Below are 19,446 nucleotides of genomic sequence, written 5' to 3'. Positions count from 1 at the left end.
GAATATGCTTTTGAGTTTTATCATCTCCTTGAGTCGTGTACATTCCAAGTCTGCATGTACAACAAACGCTACCGTGTCTTTATATCGGTAGTTTTTGAATTTTAAAATTTAATCTTTTGGAAATGTCATATGGACTTTATTCATCTTAAAACAATCAGCTTTGTGATTTTCATACGAATCATCATATCTTAAATGATTCAAGCATCTATCACAAAAAAATAATTTTCTGTTTGCCTTGGAAACTTGTGATTTGACTAGTCTTGAAAGATCTTTGATCAAAGCAAAGTGAAATTTAGGTTGAAAATTTGTAATATTAAAATCTGATTTATTAAATTTAATATTCTGCTGTACCATTAAGAGATAAATAACTTTTTTATCAGACTTTATGAGTTTACTTAGATATAAAGGAATTATTGTACTTTTATTGGATTTTTTATTGCAAAATTCTGACTTGATACCGTAGACATTAATTGGTAAATTATTTAATTTTTCAAATTTGGGGATATCATTTAAAGTGATTGGAAATTTTATACCTTAATATTTTAATATTGAGCTAAAGTGAGAATAAGATGTTTTTCTTACAGGATGACTATTAGTAGCAGGATGTAATGCTGCAACAACGCTCCATAAAAAACAGTGTTCATCAAAATTTTGAATATTTAATACTGCTTTTTTTGCCTGGATGTCCTTGGGTAGTTCCACAAACGTTGAATATCCAGCTTGAAGAGGCGCATATTTCGACATTGTAATGATTGAACTGTGGATTTCAGTTAAACTCCACCCAGAATCCTTTTGATTGAATTCTTCGACTTTCTTCAATAATTTATCGTTGACATGATCCTGATACCAAGAAGCAAGAGATGTTTCGGGTAAAATGTCTCGGCTCTTTGTGTTGAATGACTTTGTTTCTTCGATGACATTATCAGCTTTTACATTTTGAAATTTGCAAATCAATTCAACATTTAGTTTAAGCCCAGCAACATCTCTTAGTATATTTTCAACTTTTTCAATGATAACGTCTCCAGCATCATCAAGAAAAGCACGAAGATCAGTATGAGCTTGATTTATCACGTATCCTGATCTAATATTATTTGAGAATGCGTTTTCAAGATCTTGCCGTTTGATGAGACGTCGGTTTGCACGCAAGTCACCACCAGTTACTTCTCCACTCAATTGTGCAAATTGATCTACATACCAGTACAAAAGTACAATATTTGCTCGTACACTTCTTCTGACTTGAACATTTATTTGCAGATCTAGCAAGATCTCGTTGAAGTAATTAATTGTATCAGCGCACACTTGATGACACTTTTGACAATGTTTTTTAGCTAATGGCTGATCATATAAATCATTAAATGATTCAATTATTGAATCTACTGGACGCTGAAGCGCCGCAATAAAATCGTTTTGTGTCATTTTTCAAAAGTTCACTTAAAATTATTTTTCAAAAGTTCATCACTAAAGTCACTGTTTATATTTACACTTGAAATTGTTTATCACTAGTATTGTTTATATATAAATTAATTAGTTTAGTGAAAAAAAATTTTGAAAAATCACTAAGATTGTTCATTAAAAAATTATCACTAAAACACTAAAACTATTTATATATTGTTCAAATAAATACTTAGAAATTATTTATCACTACACTGGGATTATATATATTAATAAATTTCTAGAAAATCACTACGATTGTTCATTTAAAAATTTGTCACTAAAATTATTTATATATTATTTAAATAATCACTTGGAAAATTGTTTATATATATTGTTCAAATAATCACTTGAAAAATTGTTTATTAAAAATTTTTTTTGTTATAAAAAATTTTTTTTAAAAAAAAAATTTTAAAACGCACACACAAAGAACTTCAAATCGTTGGAGATATTTTGAGCAGAGATTCGTACTTCATTGAGTGAACTTGTACTCCTTTTTTGTGAAGTATGCTCTCGCATGGTGTTTTTATAGGTGGAGGATGACTCATCAATTGCGCAGTAGAAAGTTTCTAGTTCTCAAAAGTACCAATCTTATAAAATAAAATTACCAGAAACTTGAAAAAATCCCCTAGAAAATGACAATTATTCCCTAGAAACGAACAGAATTCCCTAGATTGCATCGACATAACCTAAGATCTAGATGACGCAACGGAAAGTTTGACGTCATCTATTACGCAGTTAAAAATTTAACTAGATGAGTCATGATCTAAAAATCGAATCGAGTGAGTCATCATCTAAAAATAAACATCCTACTGCGCAGTTAAAATAACATTGGAAAGTTTTTTTCTCGGAAATGGATGAGTCATCATCTTAAAAATAGAATCGAGTGAGTCATCATCTAAAAATAAACATTCTACTGCACAGTTAAAATAACATTGGAAAGTTTTTTTCTCGGAACTGGATGAGTTATCATCTAAAAATAGAACCAATTAAGCCATAGCTAATGAAGAATATTCGCTGTTGTTAAAAATAATGTTGTAAAATCTTGCAATTTCTAAGTAATGCATGATAATTTTTTTGAGAATGTACCACATATTCATTCTGTAACTTTAGGAAAACACAAGCGCGAAAGTTTTAAAATTAATTCAAGATGGCTGGAATGGACATAATATTAGATTCAAAATGGCAGGAATGAGGATAATATTTGAATAAAAATGACAGGAATGGGTGTAATATTTCATTCAAAATGGCTAACATGGTCATAATATTCGATTCAAAATGGCGGATCAGAGCTCAAAATGGCGAACATGTGCATAATATTTAATTCATAATGGTGGGCACAAGCATAATATTTCATTAAAAATGGTGGAAGTAGACATAAAATGGCGGTCAAGAAGGCAAAATAGCAGACTGAGCTCAAAACTACCAACTGTAAGGCCGACGCAAGCATTGATTTTTTCGAAAATTCCCGCTCAAAATATATACGAAACGCCACCTATAATAACATGATCTCAAAATGACGGATAAGAATTCAAAATGACGGACATGGTCATGATATTTAATTCAAAATGGCGAATCAGAGCTCAAAATGGCGGATAAAAACTTTAAATGGCATCAATTAACGTTAAGAAGATGTCAAAATGGCGGACTGAGCATTGATTTTTTCGAAAATTCCCGCTTAAAATATATATGAGGCGCCACCTATAATAACATGAGCTCAAAAATGAGCTCAGACGATAAAATGGCCCGAGATAAACACAAAATGATGTCAATTAGCGTTAAAATGATGTCACTTAGCCTCGAAATGATGTCAAAAACGCCCCAGATAACCAGACCAACAGTCGACACGCTATCATCAATCGATAACTTACGATTCATCGGTACAACAGAGCATGCCCATCTCGCCCCAGGTTGCCCAAAACCTTCCTTGTATATCTACTGACTCAGTTTCAAATAGATCCAGGGGATCAGGCCAGGGGCCAATCAAATCTATAAATTCATAAGTCCAGGGGACTAAGTCCAGGGGACTAACATTGTAAATTATATTGATTAAAATTATGTGTAATAAATTTAATTCCTCATCCTTTCTAACGCTCATGAAATTCAACGACCCTGAAATTTTCTAAATTTAACATCTCCGGTTCTGGAAAGCCGAGTCGTATCTTCCAGTGACGCCCTTATTGAAATCAATTAATAAAGGGGCCAAATTTGACAAGGTTGAAAATCTCCCTGTTACAAATTTATTGTTCATTTGATTTGAAAATTGCAGAGTATTTTGTTATCATAAAATTGTTAGTAATTTTTTTATAAATTTGTGTACCTTCTGAAATGGTACGAATGAACATTAGCGAATTCTTTTTATAGTAAAAATTTACCTTTAAATTGAGAAAAAATTAACCGTAAATATTTATTTTTAACTTTTGCTGTCCAATTGCTGACAAATTCGGGCAGCAAATTTTACGCAACTCCAATGTCAGTTACGGTTAAGCTGACAGTAAGTTGTCTGTAACTTGGATTCAATTTGACTATAAGTGTTACTGTCAGACAATGACATTAACATCATTCTTCCACCTTTTGGTTTCAAATTATCAGCGAATTTGCGCAGCAAATTTCGGTAATTTAAATTATCACATTTCTGTCAGTTCCAAGCTTAAGTGGCTACTAGAATATTGATTAGACTGCTTTTTTGTTAGCGACTACTTTTTTTTTCGCTTCTATCCCAAAATGTTGTTGAACATACCCCCAAAAAAATTCTCTGAGAGTTTGAGCTCTTAATATTAATATTGAGTACTTTCCCATAGCAGTTGAACATTTCCCATTTAAAATACACGTAAACTTGCGTTCTTATTTTTTAAACTTCTATAATTCCGCGGCATTTTATGATATCATCTCGCCTAAAGTCGGGATTTTTTCAGAATTAAATGCTCTACAAAAGTGCTTATTGTCGCGAAGTCATAACTCATACGGGTAGGGTGAAAGGACCTCTAAACCGAATTTTTTCATAGAATTCTTTTTTTTTCTCTCATTATCTCATAAACAACAAGGCCTACAGAAAAGAATGTAAATGACAATTCTATAGAAAATTCAATTTCCTACAAAAAAGGTCCTTAGCACCAAACCACTAAGATTGACATTTTCTGAGCTATGAATTATTGAAGTTTACGTAGCATTGAATTCCCATAAAATGTCAAATCAAATCTTAGAAAACATTGATTTTTTATTTGGTTAATATCTCGGAAAATATCATTCTGAGTGATTTGGTGCTTAAGACCTTTTCTGTAGGGATTTATATTTTCTATAAAAATTTCAATTACATTTTTTCTGTAGGTCTTGTAGTTTATGAGATAATGAGAGAAAGAAAAAAAAAGAATTCTATGAAAAAATTCGGTTTAGCGGTACTACCCCACCCGCATGAGTTACGACTTCGCGACAATGGGCACTTTTGTAGAGCATTTAATTTTGAGAAACTCCCGACTTTGTGCGAGATGATATCATAAAATGCCGCGGAGTTATAAAAGTTTAAAAAATAAAAACCCAAGTTTACTTATATTTTAAATGGGAAATCGTCACCTGCTCTAGGAAAGTTCTTAATATTAATATTATGGGCTCAAGCTCTCAATAAATTTTTTTGGAGGTATTTCCAACAAAAATTCGGGATGGTAGCGAGAAAAAAAAAAAGGTCGCAAAAAAAAGCAGTCTTATATATATATATATATATATATATATATATATATATATATATATATATATATATATATATATATATATTAAACTGTTTCAAATTCGGGAACTATTTTTATTTTTTTGATGAACATTGAAAAATTGAAAGGGTGTCTTAAAATATGGTGAAAGTTAAAATTTGAGCTCTTAAGACGCGTTTTCATTTGTTTCTCTATTCGCACTCAACTGGATAAACAGTACTATCTCTATTGCACTTGTACATTAAATGGGGGCTTTGTCCAAGTTTTTCTCGTAAACAAATGAAAGTTCTCAAAAAATTGAAGTGCACTTCGCTAGTTCATAGAGTAAAGCATCGAGTCTGTGTCTTTTTTTTGCGTTTAGAGCTTTTATTTCAGAGAAAAGCTGAGACAAAGTTATCTGAAAACCGTTCTTAATATTGATATTTAGAGGTGGCTATTGATAATTTTCGATTTTTCATTTAGTAACATGGTAAAACATACATAATATCCGAAAAAATCAAGTTTCAAAAAATCTCTTATCTAAGATTTTGTAGCAAATTTACTGATCTACAAAAAAGGTTATGATTTATGCATGAATTCAAGCATTCACAAGATATCCGACGTCAAAGTTTGATAAAATTCAAAAAACTTGTTTTTGCTCGTTCTGAATTTTATACCATGTCAACTAATGAGAATTCAGCATTACTCAATACAGTTAATTGTGGAAAATTGAATGCTCTACAAAAAAAGTCTCATAATTTTTTGATAAATCCGTTTGTTAAAAAGTTATTGGAGCTTAAAGTCGAGTTAGAATAAATTTTGAGATCTTTTAAATTTTTCGGCTAAACTATCGAACTAATCATAAAATGTCACGAGATCTTTTTTATAGACAATTTCATTTCCTACAAATTATCTCAAATAAATTTTTTCGAAATTCTGCATTTTCTTTCAGTTATTACCATTTTTATACCGAGCTCCTAAAAAAATAATGTTCTGATCGATTTTAAGAGCTCGGCATCAAAACGGAAATAACTAAAAGAGAATTCAAAATTTCAAAAAAATTTATCGAAGATAATTTGTAGAAAATAAAATTGTCTATAAAAGAGATTCTATGACATTTTATAATTAGTCCGATTGTTTTGCCGGAAAATTAAAAAGATCTCAAAATTTACTCTAACTTGACTTCAAGCTCTAATAACTTTTTAACGGATGGATTTATCGGAAAATGATAGGAGACTTTTCTTGTAGAGCATTTAATTTCCTATAGAAAACTGTATTGAGAATTGCTAAATTCACATTAGTTGACATGGTATCAAATTCAGAACGAGCAAAAACAAGTTCTTTGAATTTTATCAAACTTTGACGTCGGATATCTTGTAAATACTTGAATTTATGCAAAAATCATAAAGGACCTTTTTTGTAGATCAGTAACAATAAATTTGCTACAAAACTGTAGAGAGATTTCTTGTATTTTGATTTTTTCCGAAGTTATGTATGTTTTACCATGTAACTAAATGAATAATCGAAAATTATGAATAGCCACCTCTACATATCAATATTAACAGCTCAAATTTGAACTGTCACCATATTTCAAGACACCCTTTCGATTTTTCAAAGTTCATCAAAAAAATAAAATTAGTCCCCTAATGTGAAACAGTCTAATATATATAAATATATATATATATATATATATATATATATATATATATATATATATATATATATATATTTGTATATAAATGTATGTATATATATTAGGGTGATTCAAAAAATAACAAATTTTTTTTTCTTCTCTCAAACGGGTTTAAAAGTTTCATTTAGACATAACAAGACGCCTGTTAAAATCAGAGCTCTTAATTTTAACATTAAGAGGTTCCGCATTGCACTTTTCAATTTTCCATAAGAATCACATGGACAAATTTTTTTTTGCATGTTCTGATTTGTATAACTAGCTAACGATACGTCATAGAAAGAATCAACAGGCATAGTTTTGTAGGAAATTGAATGCTCTACAAAAAACGTCGCCTATAATTTTTTGATAAATCAATTAGTTCAAAAGTTATTCGAGGTTGAAGTTAAATTGATATTTAATTTTGAGATCTTTTTACTTTTCCGCCAAAACTATCAGACTTATCAGAAAATATTGTAGGACCTTTTTTAGAGACATTTTTATTTTCTACAAATCATTACTTACAAAGTTTTTTCGAATTCCGCATTGTGTTCTAGTTATTTCCATTTTAATCTCAAGCTCATAAAAAAAATAATCTTTTCATCGATTTTAAGAACTTGAGATTAAAATGAAAATAACTAGAAAACAATCAGGAATTCAAAAAAACTTTATGAGTAATAATTTGTAGGAAATTAAAATGTCTAAAAAATATTTTTTATGATATTTTGTAATAAGTCTGATAGTTTTGCCGGAAAACTAAAAAGATCTCAAAATTTAATATGAATTCAACTTCAACCTCAAATAACTTTCGAACAAAGGGATTTATCAAAAAATGATAAGAGACTTTTTTTGTAGAGCATTCGATTTCCTACAAAAACACGCTTGTCGATTTTTTCTATGATGCATTAGCTAGTTATACAAATCAGAACATGCAAAAAACAATTTTTTCCATGTTATTTTTATGGAAAATAGAAAAGTGCAATGCGGAACCTCTTTATGTTAATACCAGCAGCCACCCGCCCGCTTCGCTGGGCACACTATTAATTTTAATCTTTATTTCTTATATTAAATACAAAATGTATATTTTCTTATCGATAAATGAAGTGAATTTTTAAAATTTTTAGTCAGGAAAAATAGTACCAGTCAATGCATTTGTCATTCACAGATTTCCACATCACCCATAAGGTACTGTGTATTGGAATGCGTCCCCGTTATTTAACGTTGCGGGATCCCCAGGAGGCATACACAACAAAAAAAAATTAAGTTTTAACTTTTTACAAAAATTTTTTTCTCATAATGAACAAAAATATAACAATCACTCAATACTTATCAATGAATAAAATTAACAGTTTTATACAGTTACAAACTTAAAACTTCCTTGTAAACAATGTTTTTCGTCTTTTTTTCTGGTTGAAGAATAATCAAGTTGTCCGGTGAACTGACTCTTGAGCATGCCACGTAAAACTGACCATGAGAAAAACAATCATGTCTCAAATCTACACCAGCTAATTTTAAACTCTGCCCCGCGCTTTATTGATAGTCATAGCATAGCAAACCCTAACAGGAAATTGTAGACGTTTGAAGTTGAAATGGTAGTCAGATGGAACCAAAAGAATTCTTGGAATAAATACGATTTCTCCTTCATGTTTACCCGTTAAAATTGTAGCTTCAATAATATTTTTATGTAAATTTTTCACTTGTAGTCTGGTACCGTTACATAGTTTTGGAGGATTCAAATTGCGCAGTAACATTATTGGTGCTCCAATTTTAAGATTGAGAATACGAGATGGTATTCCGGGTGGATTGAGTGTATGTAAGAACTCGACAGGATAATGGACAGCATCATCAACTTCTACGACTGTATCAATAGATTTATACTTCATTTGATTAGTTGATAGCTTTTCTATAAGATAGTTGTTAATGCTATTCGCTGAATCATTCGTTGGAGTCAGAATAGCTCTTTCTTTTAGCCATGAAGAGCAATTAACTCCAATTTTATTGATATCTGGGTATATTTTATCAGTTAATGTAGTTAAATCATCACCAATATCACCTAGGTTATCCGGAATACTTATTCGTCCGTCAACTTCTGAAATTTGTCCATTCCCTATATCAATGAGTACCTTTGAAAATTCTTCTGCTCTCAAATCATGTTGTATATGAACGCGCATATTAATTTTCAAAGACAGTACGTTAACATGAGGCCATAAAACTGAGGATTTGAGACAGGCTTTGACTTCATCTGCACGTGTACCTCGTGGTACAACAGGTAAAGTTTGTCTGAAGTCACCAGCTAAAACAACAGTTATTCCACCCATTATTCGGTCACTATTTCTTATATCCTTAAGAGTTCTGTTGAGAGCTTCAATAGCATTTTTGTGAGCCATAGTGCATTCATCCCATACTATCAGTTTTGCTTCTCTGATAACGTGAGCCATATAACTCTGCTTAGAAATATTGCATAGAATATTATCAGAATGATTCATTTCAAGAGGTAATTTAAATGTCGAGTGAGCTGTTTTGCCTCCGTCAATTAAAGTAGCCGCAATTCCTGAAGAAGCAACAGCAATAGCAATACTTTTTTCACTTCTAATTTTCGCAAGCAACAAATTAATCAAGAATGTTTTTCCCGTTCCACCAGGAGCATCAAGGAAAAACAATCGTCCAGAATCAGAAACGACACTATTCAATATAGATTCATATGCTTCTTTCTGTTCTTTATTCAGTATCGGAACACTTTTTATCACTTCTTCGGTTAACTTATCAGTGTCATAAGCTAATTCATTTAAATATTGTTGATTAATAATACCATATTCTTGTTCTCGAGATGGTGAAGTGAGACCAAATTGTAAAAGAGTCTTACCTGACATAGCAATGACCATATCTTCAAGATTAATCAAACATTGATTGTAAACAATATCAACATCTAAGTCAGAGTTTTCGCGATTCCTACTCATTCGTCTTTTAATATCGTCCGTGAAATTATCTCGATATTTATCCCATAATTTAATCGGATCTCCAACTTGGCAAAAAACTAACATAACAGCAAACAATTCACGTATTTTGTAAGATGAATCAGAAATTGAGACTTCTGCTAAAGTTTGATCCCCATGAGCATCGTCTTCGAGCAATCCCATTACTCTGCAAGCTTCTTGAAATGTAGGATAGATTACATCTTTTATAGTTCTTAAAGCCGTAAATGACTCTGGACCGCGAACTTCATGCAAAAGAAGACGGAGGTAATAACATTCAGTATTGGTAGGATGGACAGTATACACTCTGCCTAAAACATGATCTTTTTTTATACCTAAATAACCTGGCACAATTTTTCCTTGTTTTCTTCTGTGAAACTGGTGTTTTCTCCAGACATAATAAGCTGGAACTTCACAGTATAATAATTTTTTCGCAAAATTGTCCACTTTACAGAGTTCAAAAAAAGCCGTAAGTGTTGTTTTGGAATTGTTGATCTGATTGAGTATATGATTTTCATTAAAAAAAACTCGTTGACCATTTTTTAAATGTACAGCAAGATGCATAACTGGAGGGAATCTCTCGTAGATAGGAAAACTCAGTATTCGCCAAACTGCCTCAGAAGTGCTAATGTATCGTCCTGCTTCATACTTTGTCACTTCATCAAGATCTCCAACAGTGAATGCTGCTTGATCAGATCCCTTATTTATATACTCACAAATATATTTAATTGATTTCACTGAGTTGCAAACTTCAACATTTATATGAGCTTTGAATGTACGACACAGGACAGGGTTATACGGTACCACCCATCGATTGTCTATATTAATTTCATTTATTATTGTTGTTACTCCACCATCTTCAGGAGATCGCCGACGATATTTAGGATATCCATCTTCTCCTGTTTGGGTTTCCTTCATAAAATGTTTTGGATATTTTTTCGTGCATGAACCATCCACCATACAGGGAGAATTTCTATTAAAAGAACCACATGGACCGTGAATCATATTTGTTTTTATTATTTCATATAGTTCTTGATCTTGATCTTGATTAGGCAGTTCAGCACTAATTACCTTATCAATAGATTCTGGTCTCAGCTTTTCTTCTAACCACAGAAGGATATGAATGTGAGGAAGTCCACGTTTCTGCCATTCCACAGTATACATATGACACTTCGTTTTGCCAAAAATGCAACCTTTTGTCAGAAGATTCATCATATGCTTAATTTTCACGTGAAAAATTCTTACTATTAAGTCATGTCTATCGTGAGATTTTTGGCCTTGAACTAAAAGCTCTTCAATTTCTTTCCATTTTGGATTGCAAGTGAACGTAATAAATAAGTCTGGACGTCCGAAATGACGTACATAAGTCATATCATCTTGAGTTCGTTCATGCATGTATCGTGGCCCACCAGTAAAAGAAGATGGCAGCATAACCATTTTACCTATTTCTGTTATCTGACGTCGGTTTTCGTTAAAGCGTCTTTAAGGTGAACGTATTCTTCACTTCGTAAGTTTGTTTGATGGTTACGAATCCAATTAAATCGTTCAGTTTCAATTTTCGCATACATATCAACCAAAAATTGATTTAATAGAGTGCGAAATAAAAGTAAATGATTTTCTTCTCCATTACGCTCCATTACTCTATAACTGTAAAACTCAGAAGCTGACACGGTCTTATTTAGAGGACGCTTAGTTTTTTCATCACGCTTAGGAATATTAATGTGATAGCCATCTTCTCCACGACAGAACATCAGAGGATATTGTAAAGTATCATACGCGCGATGGATTTCACTGATTCGCTTTAACTTATCGTCTCTGCTGTTCAGGATGCTATCTCTCTTTTCAAAATTTTGTCCAACGACGATAACTGCTACTTCTTTAGCCATTTGAGCATTGAAACGACCTCGATGTTCACCCGGAGGCTTTTTATCAGCATTAATTATAACCTGAAACTCTTTCTGATTCTTAGGAACTGATTCAATAGCAACCTTAAAATCTTTAATGTATTGATGGTGTTCATGAAGCAAATTTTGAAGTTGGTGAATTAACTCTGGCTTAATACTACGACAGATCCCACAACGAATTTCTCTTTCACGATTATCATCACCAACAAAGTATATTTGGAGAAATGATGGTTGTTGATTATTTTCTACCATAAGGCTTCCTATCCTATGGTAGACTTGTCCCTGCACTTTAAATGTTGGCATAAAACTACCCTCCTTTACCTCTTTTGATCCAAAAGACGTCATTTGATAGCACCCACTATACTTTCGAAGAGAAGAAAGAAAATGTTCTGAGATTGGGTGCTGATGAGTTAAAAGACAATGTAAAGGCTCTGGGTAGCGTTGAAGAGTAGGGAGCTGAACTTTACCACCACTACAGCACATTCCTTCAGCCTCATCCTTCCATTTCAAAGCACGACACCAAGAACAGGGTAATCGATGCCCAAGATTTACAATTTTATCATTTTGATAGTCAATACTCGGTTCGTAACTAAGGCCAGATAAAGCTTTCAAAGTCCAAGACATTAATTTAATTTGTAATCGTTTCTCGTTGTACTTAGTTGTAGCTGCACGATTAACATGAGGGTTATTAGAAGCGTATTTTTTTGTCGCCTTTCTATGTACATCAGGATTACGATGAGTGTAATTTAAAGTGGCTTGTCGCAATTGTCTCTTTCTAATTGTATAGTTGACTCTTTTCCTCCTTTTTTTTCTCCCATTTGATTGAAGGGGATTCACATCATTAATAACTGATTCACTTGAACTTTGTAATTCAACGTTAGGAATTAATTGAGGTAGTAAAACTTCCGCTAATATATTTTCTTGAGTTTGAGGCACTAAAAATGATACATTTTCATCACTTTGTTTATCATAATTATCACTATTTAAATTTAAACACGATGAAGCAACGTTAGGAATTAATTTATACTATAAAAAACTCATTGACACATTTTCTTGATTTTTAGGCACCGAAAATGACACATTTTCTCCATTTTGTTTTACACTGCCCCCACTTATATAGTTATTACGTGTAATTTTTGATGCAAGCACCGAAAGATAAACATCGTAGTGACCATTATTATCATGCCCCGTAGAACGTAACCTTTTTACACCTCGAATTGCTTCACCAACGGAAGCTATAATGCAATCACCTTGATACACTTCAAACCGATATGAAAATATCTCTGCGGCTGCCATAATTTCACAAATAGATCCATATGTGTTTCGTTTAGACATTTCGGTAAAGTATAAACCTACTGAATCATAATTCTCGCCAGATGACATAACAGTATAAGATTCAAATCTATCCCAGTTGTTAATGACATGAGAAACAATAATATTTCTCATTTTATTAGCCATTAATACATTACCCTAAACCAGTAAAGATAAAGAAGAAAATAAACATGCTCCATCACCATTAATTTTTATAACATTAAAAGGAGTAAGTATTCCATCTATCAAAATATATTCTACATCCATTATGATGAATATATATTAAATAATTTTTTCAATTATACTTTAAATATTTATCGATAATAAAATACTATGTTTATTTCAAAATATACTTTAAAAAAAATTAAATTTACTGAACTGAAAATTAACAGAAGTTCGTAATTAAAAACTATTATCGCATTAAATGTAAAATTTAAATTTTCATCTAAATTGATAAAATCAGAATTAGTAAAGTAATGAAAAATTTTTTGATAAATTTAAATAAACACTTACCAACTGGAAACTTTAGAAAAAATGATAAAAAAATTTTCATGAAGACTTACTTGAATTAAGAACAATAAATAAAATATAATTGACATATACTCAATTGAAGTAACCATAATAAAGAATGGATATCTTAATTATTTAAATTAGCGTCGAATACGTATAAATACCAAAATTTTTTTAATTTTTAAAATTTTTCTTTGTAAATATCGTGACAGCGATTTATTTTTGACATTTATTCATTTATTCTCTCAAGCATATCATGATATAATTCATTTATCTAAAGCCAACTTCAATATCATTATAGTTATAATTCATTTTCGATTACTAATGATTATTAGTAATCACAAATGAATTATTTACAATAAATTGCGTCAAAAATCATTTTATGATTATTAATAATTTAAGATTCATTAACTTATAGAAAGTGTGTTTGAAATAAATAAAATTGAATAATTATTATTATTTGATATACTCTTTCCGATCTCTAATAGTTTTATTATCGTTTTATGTTCAAGTCTTCAATTCAAAGTTAATCGCGTACTTCACACAACATTTATAACATCCCGCTGAAAAATCGGGAAGTTATTAATTTTACTCCTTTTTTAGAAAATCGAGTTTTAAACGGATGTTGATGTTTTGAGGTCCTAGGAAGTCTCCCCGAATGTTTCCGCAGTGATGTCCGTATAACTTTATGTATGTGTGTATGTATGTGTGTGTGTGTGTGTGTGTGTGTGTGTGTGTGTGTGTGTGTGTGTGTGTGTGTGTGTATGTGTGTGTGTGTATGTGTGTGTGTGTGTGTGTGTGTGTGTGTGTGTGTGTGTGTGTGTGTGTGTGTGTGTGTGTGTGTGTGTGTGTGTGTGTGTGGCCGTATGTAAACCTCTTATAACTTTTGAACGGCTCGACTGATTTGATCTCGGTTGGTGCCATCCGAAAGGGCTCGACCAAACTTAGATTTTAAATACAATTTATACCGATTCGAACCGGTATATTTTGAGAAATCTCAAAAATACTACAAAAAAAAAAATTTTTTAAATGTGGTTTTTATAGAATTACTTTTAAACGACTACTGATCAATTCCAAAAACTAATCAGCTCTCAACATCAAGAAACCACGTCAATCGCCGCTAGCCCGGTCACAATCGATTCATTCTTTTATGAGTGATCGTTGTCGAAAAAAAAAACAGAAAAAAACGTTTTTTCTGAATTATATCGAAATTCATACTTCGATCGATTAAAACTCAAAGACTCTTTATGAGGCCTGAAAAACTGCGTCGAATGCCACCAATCGCGTAAAAATCGGTTAATTCATTCAAAGGTATTTTGGTTTTAGAATTTAAGAAATAATGTTATATTAAACTTTTACCAGATTTTTGAGCTCGGAGTAAGTACAATTTTGAGCGCTTGAATATAAAATTAACGGGAAGTTGCAGGGATGACCTTTAAGGCCAACCGTTTTTATATTTTTTTTTTATAATATTAATTTTTTAAACCATTTTAGAATCTTACAATTATGGGTTAATTTTGACCTATAACTTTCAGAAGAAAAATGATTGACTAACCAATAGTGTAGACTGAATCGACCTAGTAGAAAATTTGAAATCAAAATATATTTGCCTAACATTATATAAAATAATACTGTAGATGATTTATAGAATATTAGTATTTAATATCTTTCTACTTTTATTCTAATGATTCCTCTGAATTTAATTGACAACTAAATTTGTTATTACAATTTATTCTTTTTGACAGTTATTATAACAACGGTTACCATGGTAACCACCTTGATAACCATAGTAACAGTAACCATGGCAATGGTAACCATGGCAACGGTAACCATGGCAACGGTTACCATGGCAACGTTGGGGGGAGGGGGTAGCATACGTGATGGTTATTGAAAAATCCATTTTGGCTAGGAATTGCGCAAAATCCCTTCTTATCTCTCATCTACAGTGAAAAAGGAGTACCTATGCCAAATTTTAAATGAATCGGTCAAATAGTTTCGAAGATCTGGTGATGAGTCAGTGGTATTTCGCTCATGTGTATGTAGATATATATATATATACATATATAAATCAAAAATATTCTTATCGGGGTTGATTTTCACCTCTATTAATTCACTTATATTATAAATTTGTCACGATTTCAAGACTATTCCTATGATTGCAACAGGACTGGCCCTATGGCTGCCCTATAAACTGTAATGCCATTACTGAACACGTCTGTTAGCTTCAATCGACTAGAGCCGAACGCCAACGTCCGTACTCTTCGAAGGACTCCCTTCAACTTCTCTCATCCAAAATCCAAAACCCAGAACTCCTTCTCATCATAATCAATAACTGACCTCTATATTCTAAACTCATAATCAACTTCAATTACTACTTTATCGGCAACTGGAGGCTAAAGTCCTCGCCATACGTACTCACTAAACCGGATTCAGAGTATGGATATCTTCGGTAGTCGCTCGCCTGGAACAGACTTCAACTGGGATCGTAAAACTTAAAACTAAGGGACCTATGACTTTCTCAGCGGTACAAGTGGTTACAGCTTGTCCTCTGAGGCCTGTTAGACTAAAACAATTAAAAATGACCAGACAGCTTCCACAATAGCAACGGTCACAAAATTACTGTTGAAGCCTGCCAAACCGAAACTCCAGAACTGATCCCAATCTGCATCCATCAGATTCCTTACATACTGAAGCGCTAGAATTTCAGCTAGACCTCTGCAATCTACCAAGAAGTCCCATAGGGATAGCACTAGGTTCTATCATCAGATGATACCGGGTGACTAATTCAAGTCCCGCTCCACGGTAACAGTGACTTCTCCACATACTCAAAATTCCAAAACTGTAAACCAAAACTCAAACTTTATTATTATCCCAAACTTTGATCTCAACCATATTCCATAAACAATTACCATTGCAATAATTTTTCTTAACAAAACCCGTAACTGTAGCTAGACGTTACTCCATATTTAATTCTCAAATTATAACTTAAATCAAAAATCTGTATGTAAAGTCGTTAAGTACTGTAAGCTAAATTATAAGTCTTAAGTTACCATGCTCGTAAATACAATAAAATCAGTTGGTGTTTGTGACTTTCACTTTGATTTGACCCCAATACGAAAAGTAACGTCACAATATATTTATATATTACATAATATGACGCTTTTAATATTAATGTTATAAAATTTTTATATTGTCAACTATCAAACAAGCTTAAATTCTCATTACTTAAAAATTATTTAACGATTTTAGCAGTAATTTGAAAGTACAGATCAATATCGATTTATATATGGATATTCGGAAGTTTATAGATAGAAAGATTTGATTAAATTTATCTAATGAATTCTATTATAATTTATGTACAAAACCAAGCTCATCATCAGATGCATTATTTACGTAGGCTGTATTAATTTGATTATTTGAGTTAAGCAAAGTCATGAATTTATCTCAATTACAAGTGTATAGCATAGAGGATCAGACTCTAATTCAACGATAACCAGAGTTAAGTAGCATCGACGTGGATCAATAATTGGACCGGTGACCCTTTAGCGTAAGAATAGTTAACGGATAATCATTTTTTGTTTTCTTTTTCCAATTTAAATTTAAACGACATTGATACACTAATCCAAAAATTAAAAGAACAAAAATATTTTATAAATTTTTTAGTGATTTTCGCAAGGCTGTGTTTTCCTGAAAAATGGTCGTATCAGAAAAATAAAAAAAGAAGATTGAAGCTTAAAATCTCTAGCTTGAAGATCTTCCAGCCAAATGATTTTCAGAGCCACAGCTTTTGCGAAATCATAAGAAAAATGTTGAGACAAAATTTTTCAAAATTTTTTAGTTTTGTTTTTCAGGTCTACGGGGCCGGGAAACTTTTTTTCGAAAAAATAAATTCATGACTCGTTTAGGAAATTTATTCAGCTACAATTCACTTTTTTTGATTCTCTGTACGACAATTTGCTGCTGCGATATCAGCCTTCAAAATGAAAAGGATCCTTTTGTCTTTGATTATCGATATCTCAGCAACTAATGGTCGCACAGTAATTTAAAGGGCATTTTCGAAAACTCGAATAAACTCCCTACAAGTTCCATTTTCGATTAAAAAAAAAAAATTTTTTTCTTATTCTTAATATCCATTTGTAAAACCAACAAAGAATGACCATTTTCTGTTTTTTTAATCAACTCATCGCTACTTTGCAAATATTGATGAAAAGGTTAATATTGCCAGGTAATTTTACAGCTTAATGTACCCCCGAAAACCTTAGAAATATTCAGATTGATCGATTCAACCGTTTGTCCGGGCCGATTGCTGAAAATTTTACGAAACAATTAAAGGAACAAGTTTTGTTCCTTAATTTGTGTAATCAATACCAAACTGAAAAAATTAACTTTTTTTAGATTTTTTTTTTTATTTTCGCATTAGTTATTCAGTAAATGTCAGGTAGAGAGAAAAAAAAATTTTTCCGAAAAACAAAAAAAAAAAAAAAGTAAAAAAATTCTTCATTTATATCGTTTTTTGGAAAGAAAATTTTTTTTCTCTCTACCTCACATTTACTGAATGACTAACGCAACAATGTAAAAAAATTAATTTTTTCAGTTTGGTAGTGATTACACAAATTAAGGAACAAAACTTGTTCCTTTGATTGTTTTGTAAAATTTCGAGCGATCGGCCCAGACAAACGGTTCAATGGATCAATCTGAATATCTCTAGAGCTTTTGGGGGTACATTGATGTAAAATCACCTGGCTGAATTAACCTTTTCATCAATATTTGCCAATGTCACGATCGGAGAGAGTGAAGGCGACAGGCAAAGGGTTATTATTAATTATTTATTTAGTAAAACTACCTACAATATTTATTCTATTACTCAACCAAGGAGCCTAATAGGACCGTCACGTGGCTAGTGTGAGAATGTTTAATATTTGGCAAGTTTTGATTACTAAATAAGTCTATTTCGTATCGAGCGGTAGTATGATAGACAATCCCGATCGTTGACCTGCGTGGCTTTAGGGTAGATCAGGGATTTTAAAGCGAGAGGAAAGCAAGTAGGTGAATATAGGCCCTCGAGAAGTCCCTGTTCTTTTACGTCTGTCTCTTTCTGTACCCGTTAACTTAGCAATGTTAGAGTAAGAGGTATAAATAAGAGAAAGATGATTTTAAAAAAAGAAAATGAATCTGTATATTCTTATAAAATTATAATGTTGTTTACATGTGTGTACTAAAATTAACAATTATGATTAACTTACCACTCAACTTGAGGTGGTTTACAATCTCTCTGATCACACTCTCTCAGAATTCACCACTTTGAATTTATAATCGCGGAATTGTTTTTGTTTGATTCGCTGGGACCCTGCCCGTGGCTAAGGGATTTTACTCAGCGGAATTTGATGCACCTTTCGGACTTGGAGCTACTGTGGAGCCGAGCGGATACACTTCCTTATCTGTCGAGTACGAGTATGAATATTTAATTTTATTTAGGATTTCGATCTAGTAGTCTAGATTCCTAGGCTATAGACCGTCACGAGACCAATGATCCTGGTGAGTCGAATCGACCGCGATTTTTGCAAGATTAAAATCTAGGTATTTGGCCAAGGAGCCTGATTGCCTAGGCGGTGGACCGTCACGTGGACAACGATTAAGATTTTACCTCTGATTCGCGGTACAAGTCGGACTTGGGCCGATAGAACTAATCGGAGATTTTAAGCTTATAGAACTTCGGAGCGAGTGACTCGAGATCCGACAGAGGTTAGTTCAGATTAGCGATTGACTGCTTTCGTTAGGTTTTCGGCAGTTTATATACTCTAGTTTTGATGGGAAAGTCATGTGTTTTCTGATGCAATCGTTGGGTCCAGCTCATCATTTTCGACAAACAAATGACTAAGTACGCGGTTCCGGGTATAGCTTTCTAAAAATTTAGAATAGTCCATACATGGAAATTGGATGATATCGTTTTTGTAAATAACAAAGAATGT

General features: G+C 32.1%; 1 protein-coding gene across 1 annotated transcript; it reads right to left on the bottom strand.

Annotated features, from left to right (window-relative positions):
- Window positions 1-8,291: 8,291 nt before the first annotated feature.
- LOC106693783 (uncharacterized) lies at window positions 8,292-11,189 on the bottom strand. The gene has a single exon (XM_014442972.2). It carries the CDS (start codon window positions 11,187-11,189, stop codon window positions 8,292-8,294), a length of 2,898 nt encoding a protein of 965 aa, XP_014298458.2.
- Between the last annotated feature and the right edge of the window lie 8,257 nt (window positions 11,190-19,446).

This window comes from Microplitis demolitor, chromosome 8 (genome assembly GCF_026212275.2).
Source record: "Microplitis demolitor isolate Queensland-Clemson2020A chromosome 8, iyMicDemo2.1a, whole genome shotgun sequence".
Lineage (NCBI taxonomy): Eukaryota > Metazoa > Arthropoda > Insecta > Hymenoptera > Braconidae > Microplitis > Microplitis demolitor.
This window is presented reverse-complemented; position numbering and strand designations above follow the sequence as displayed.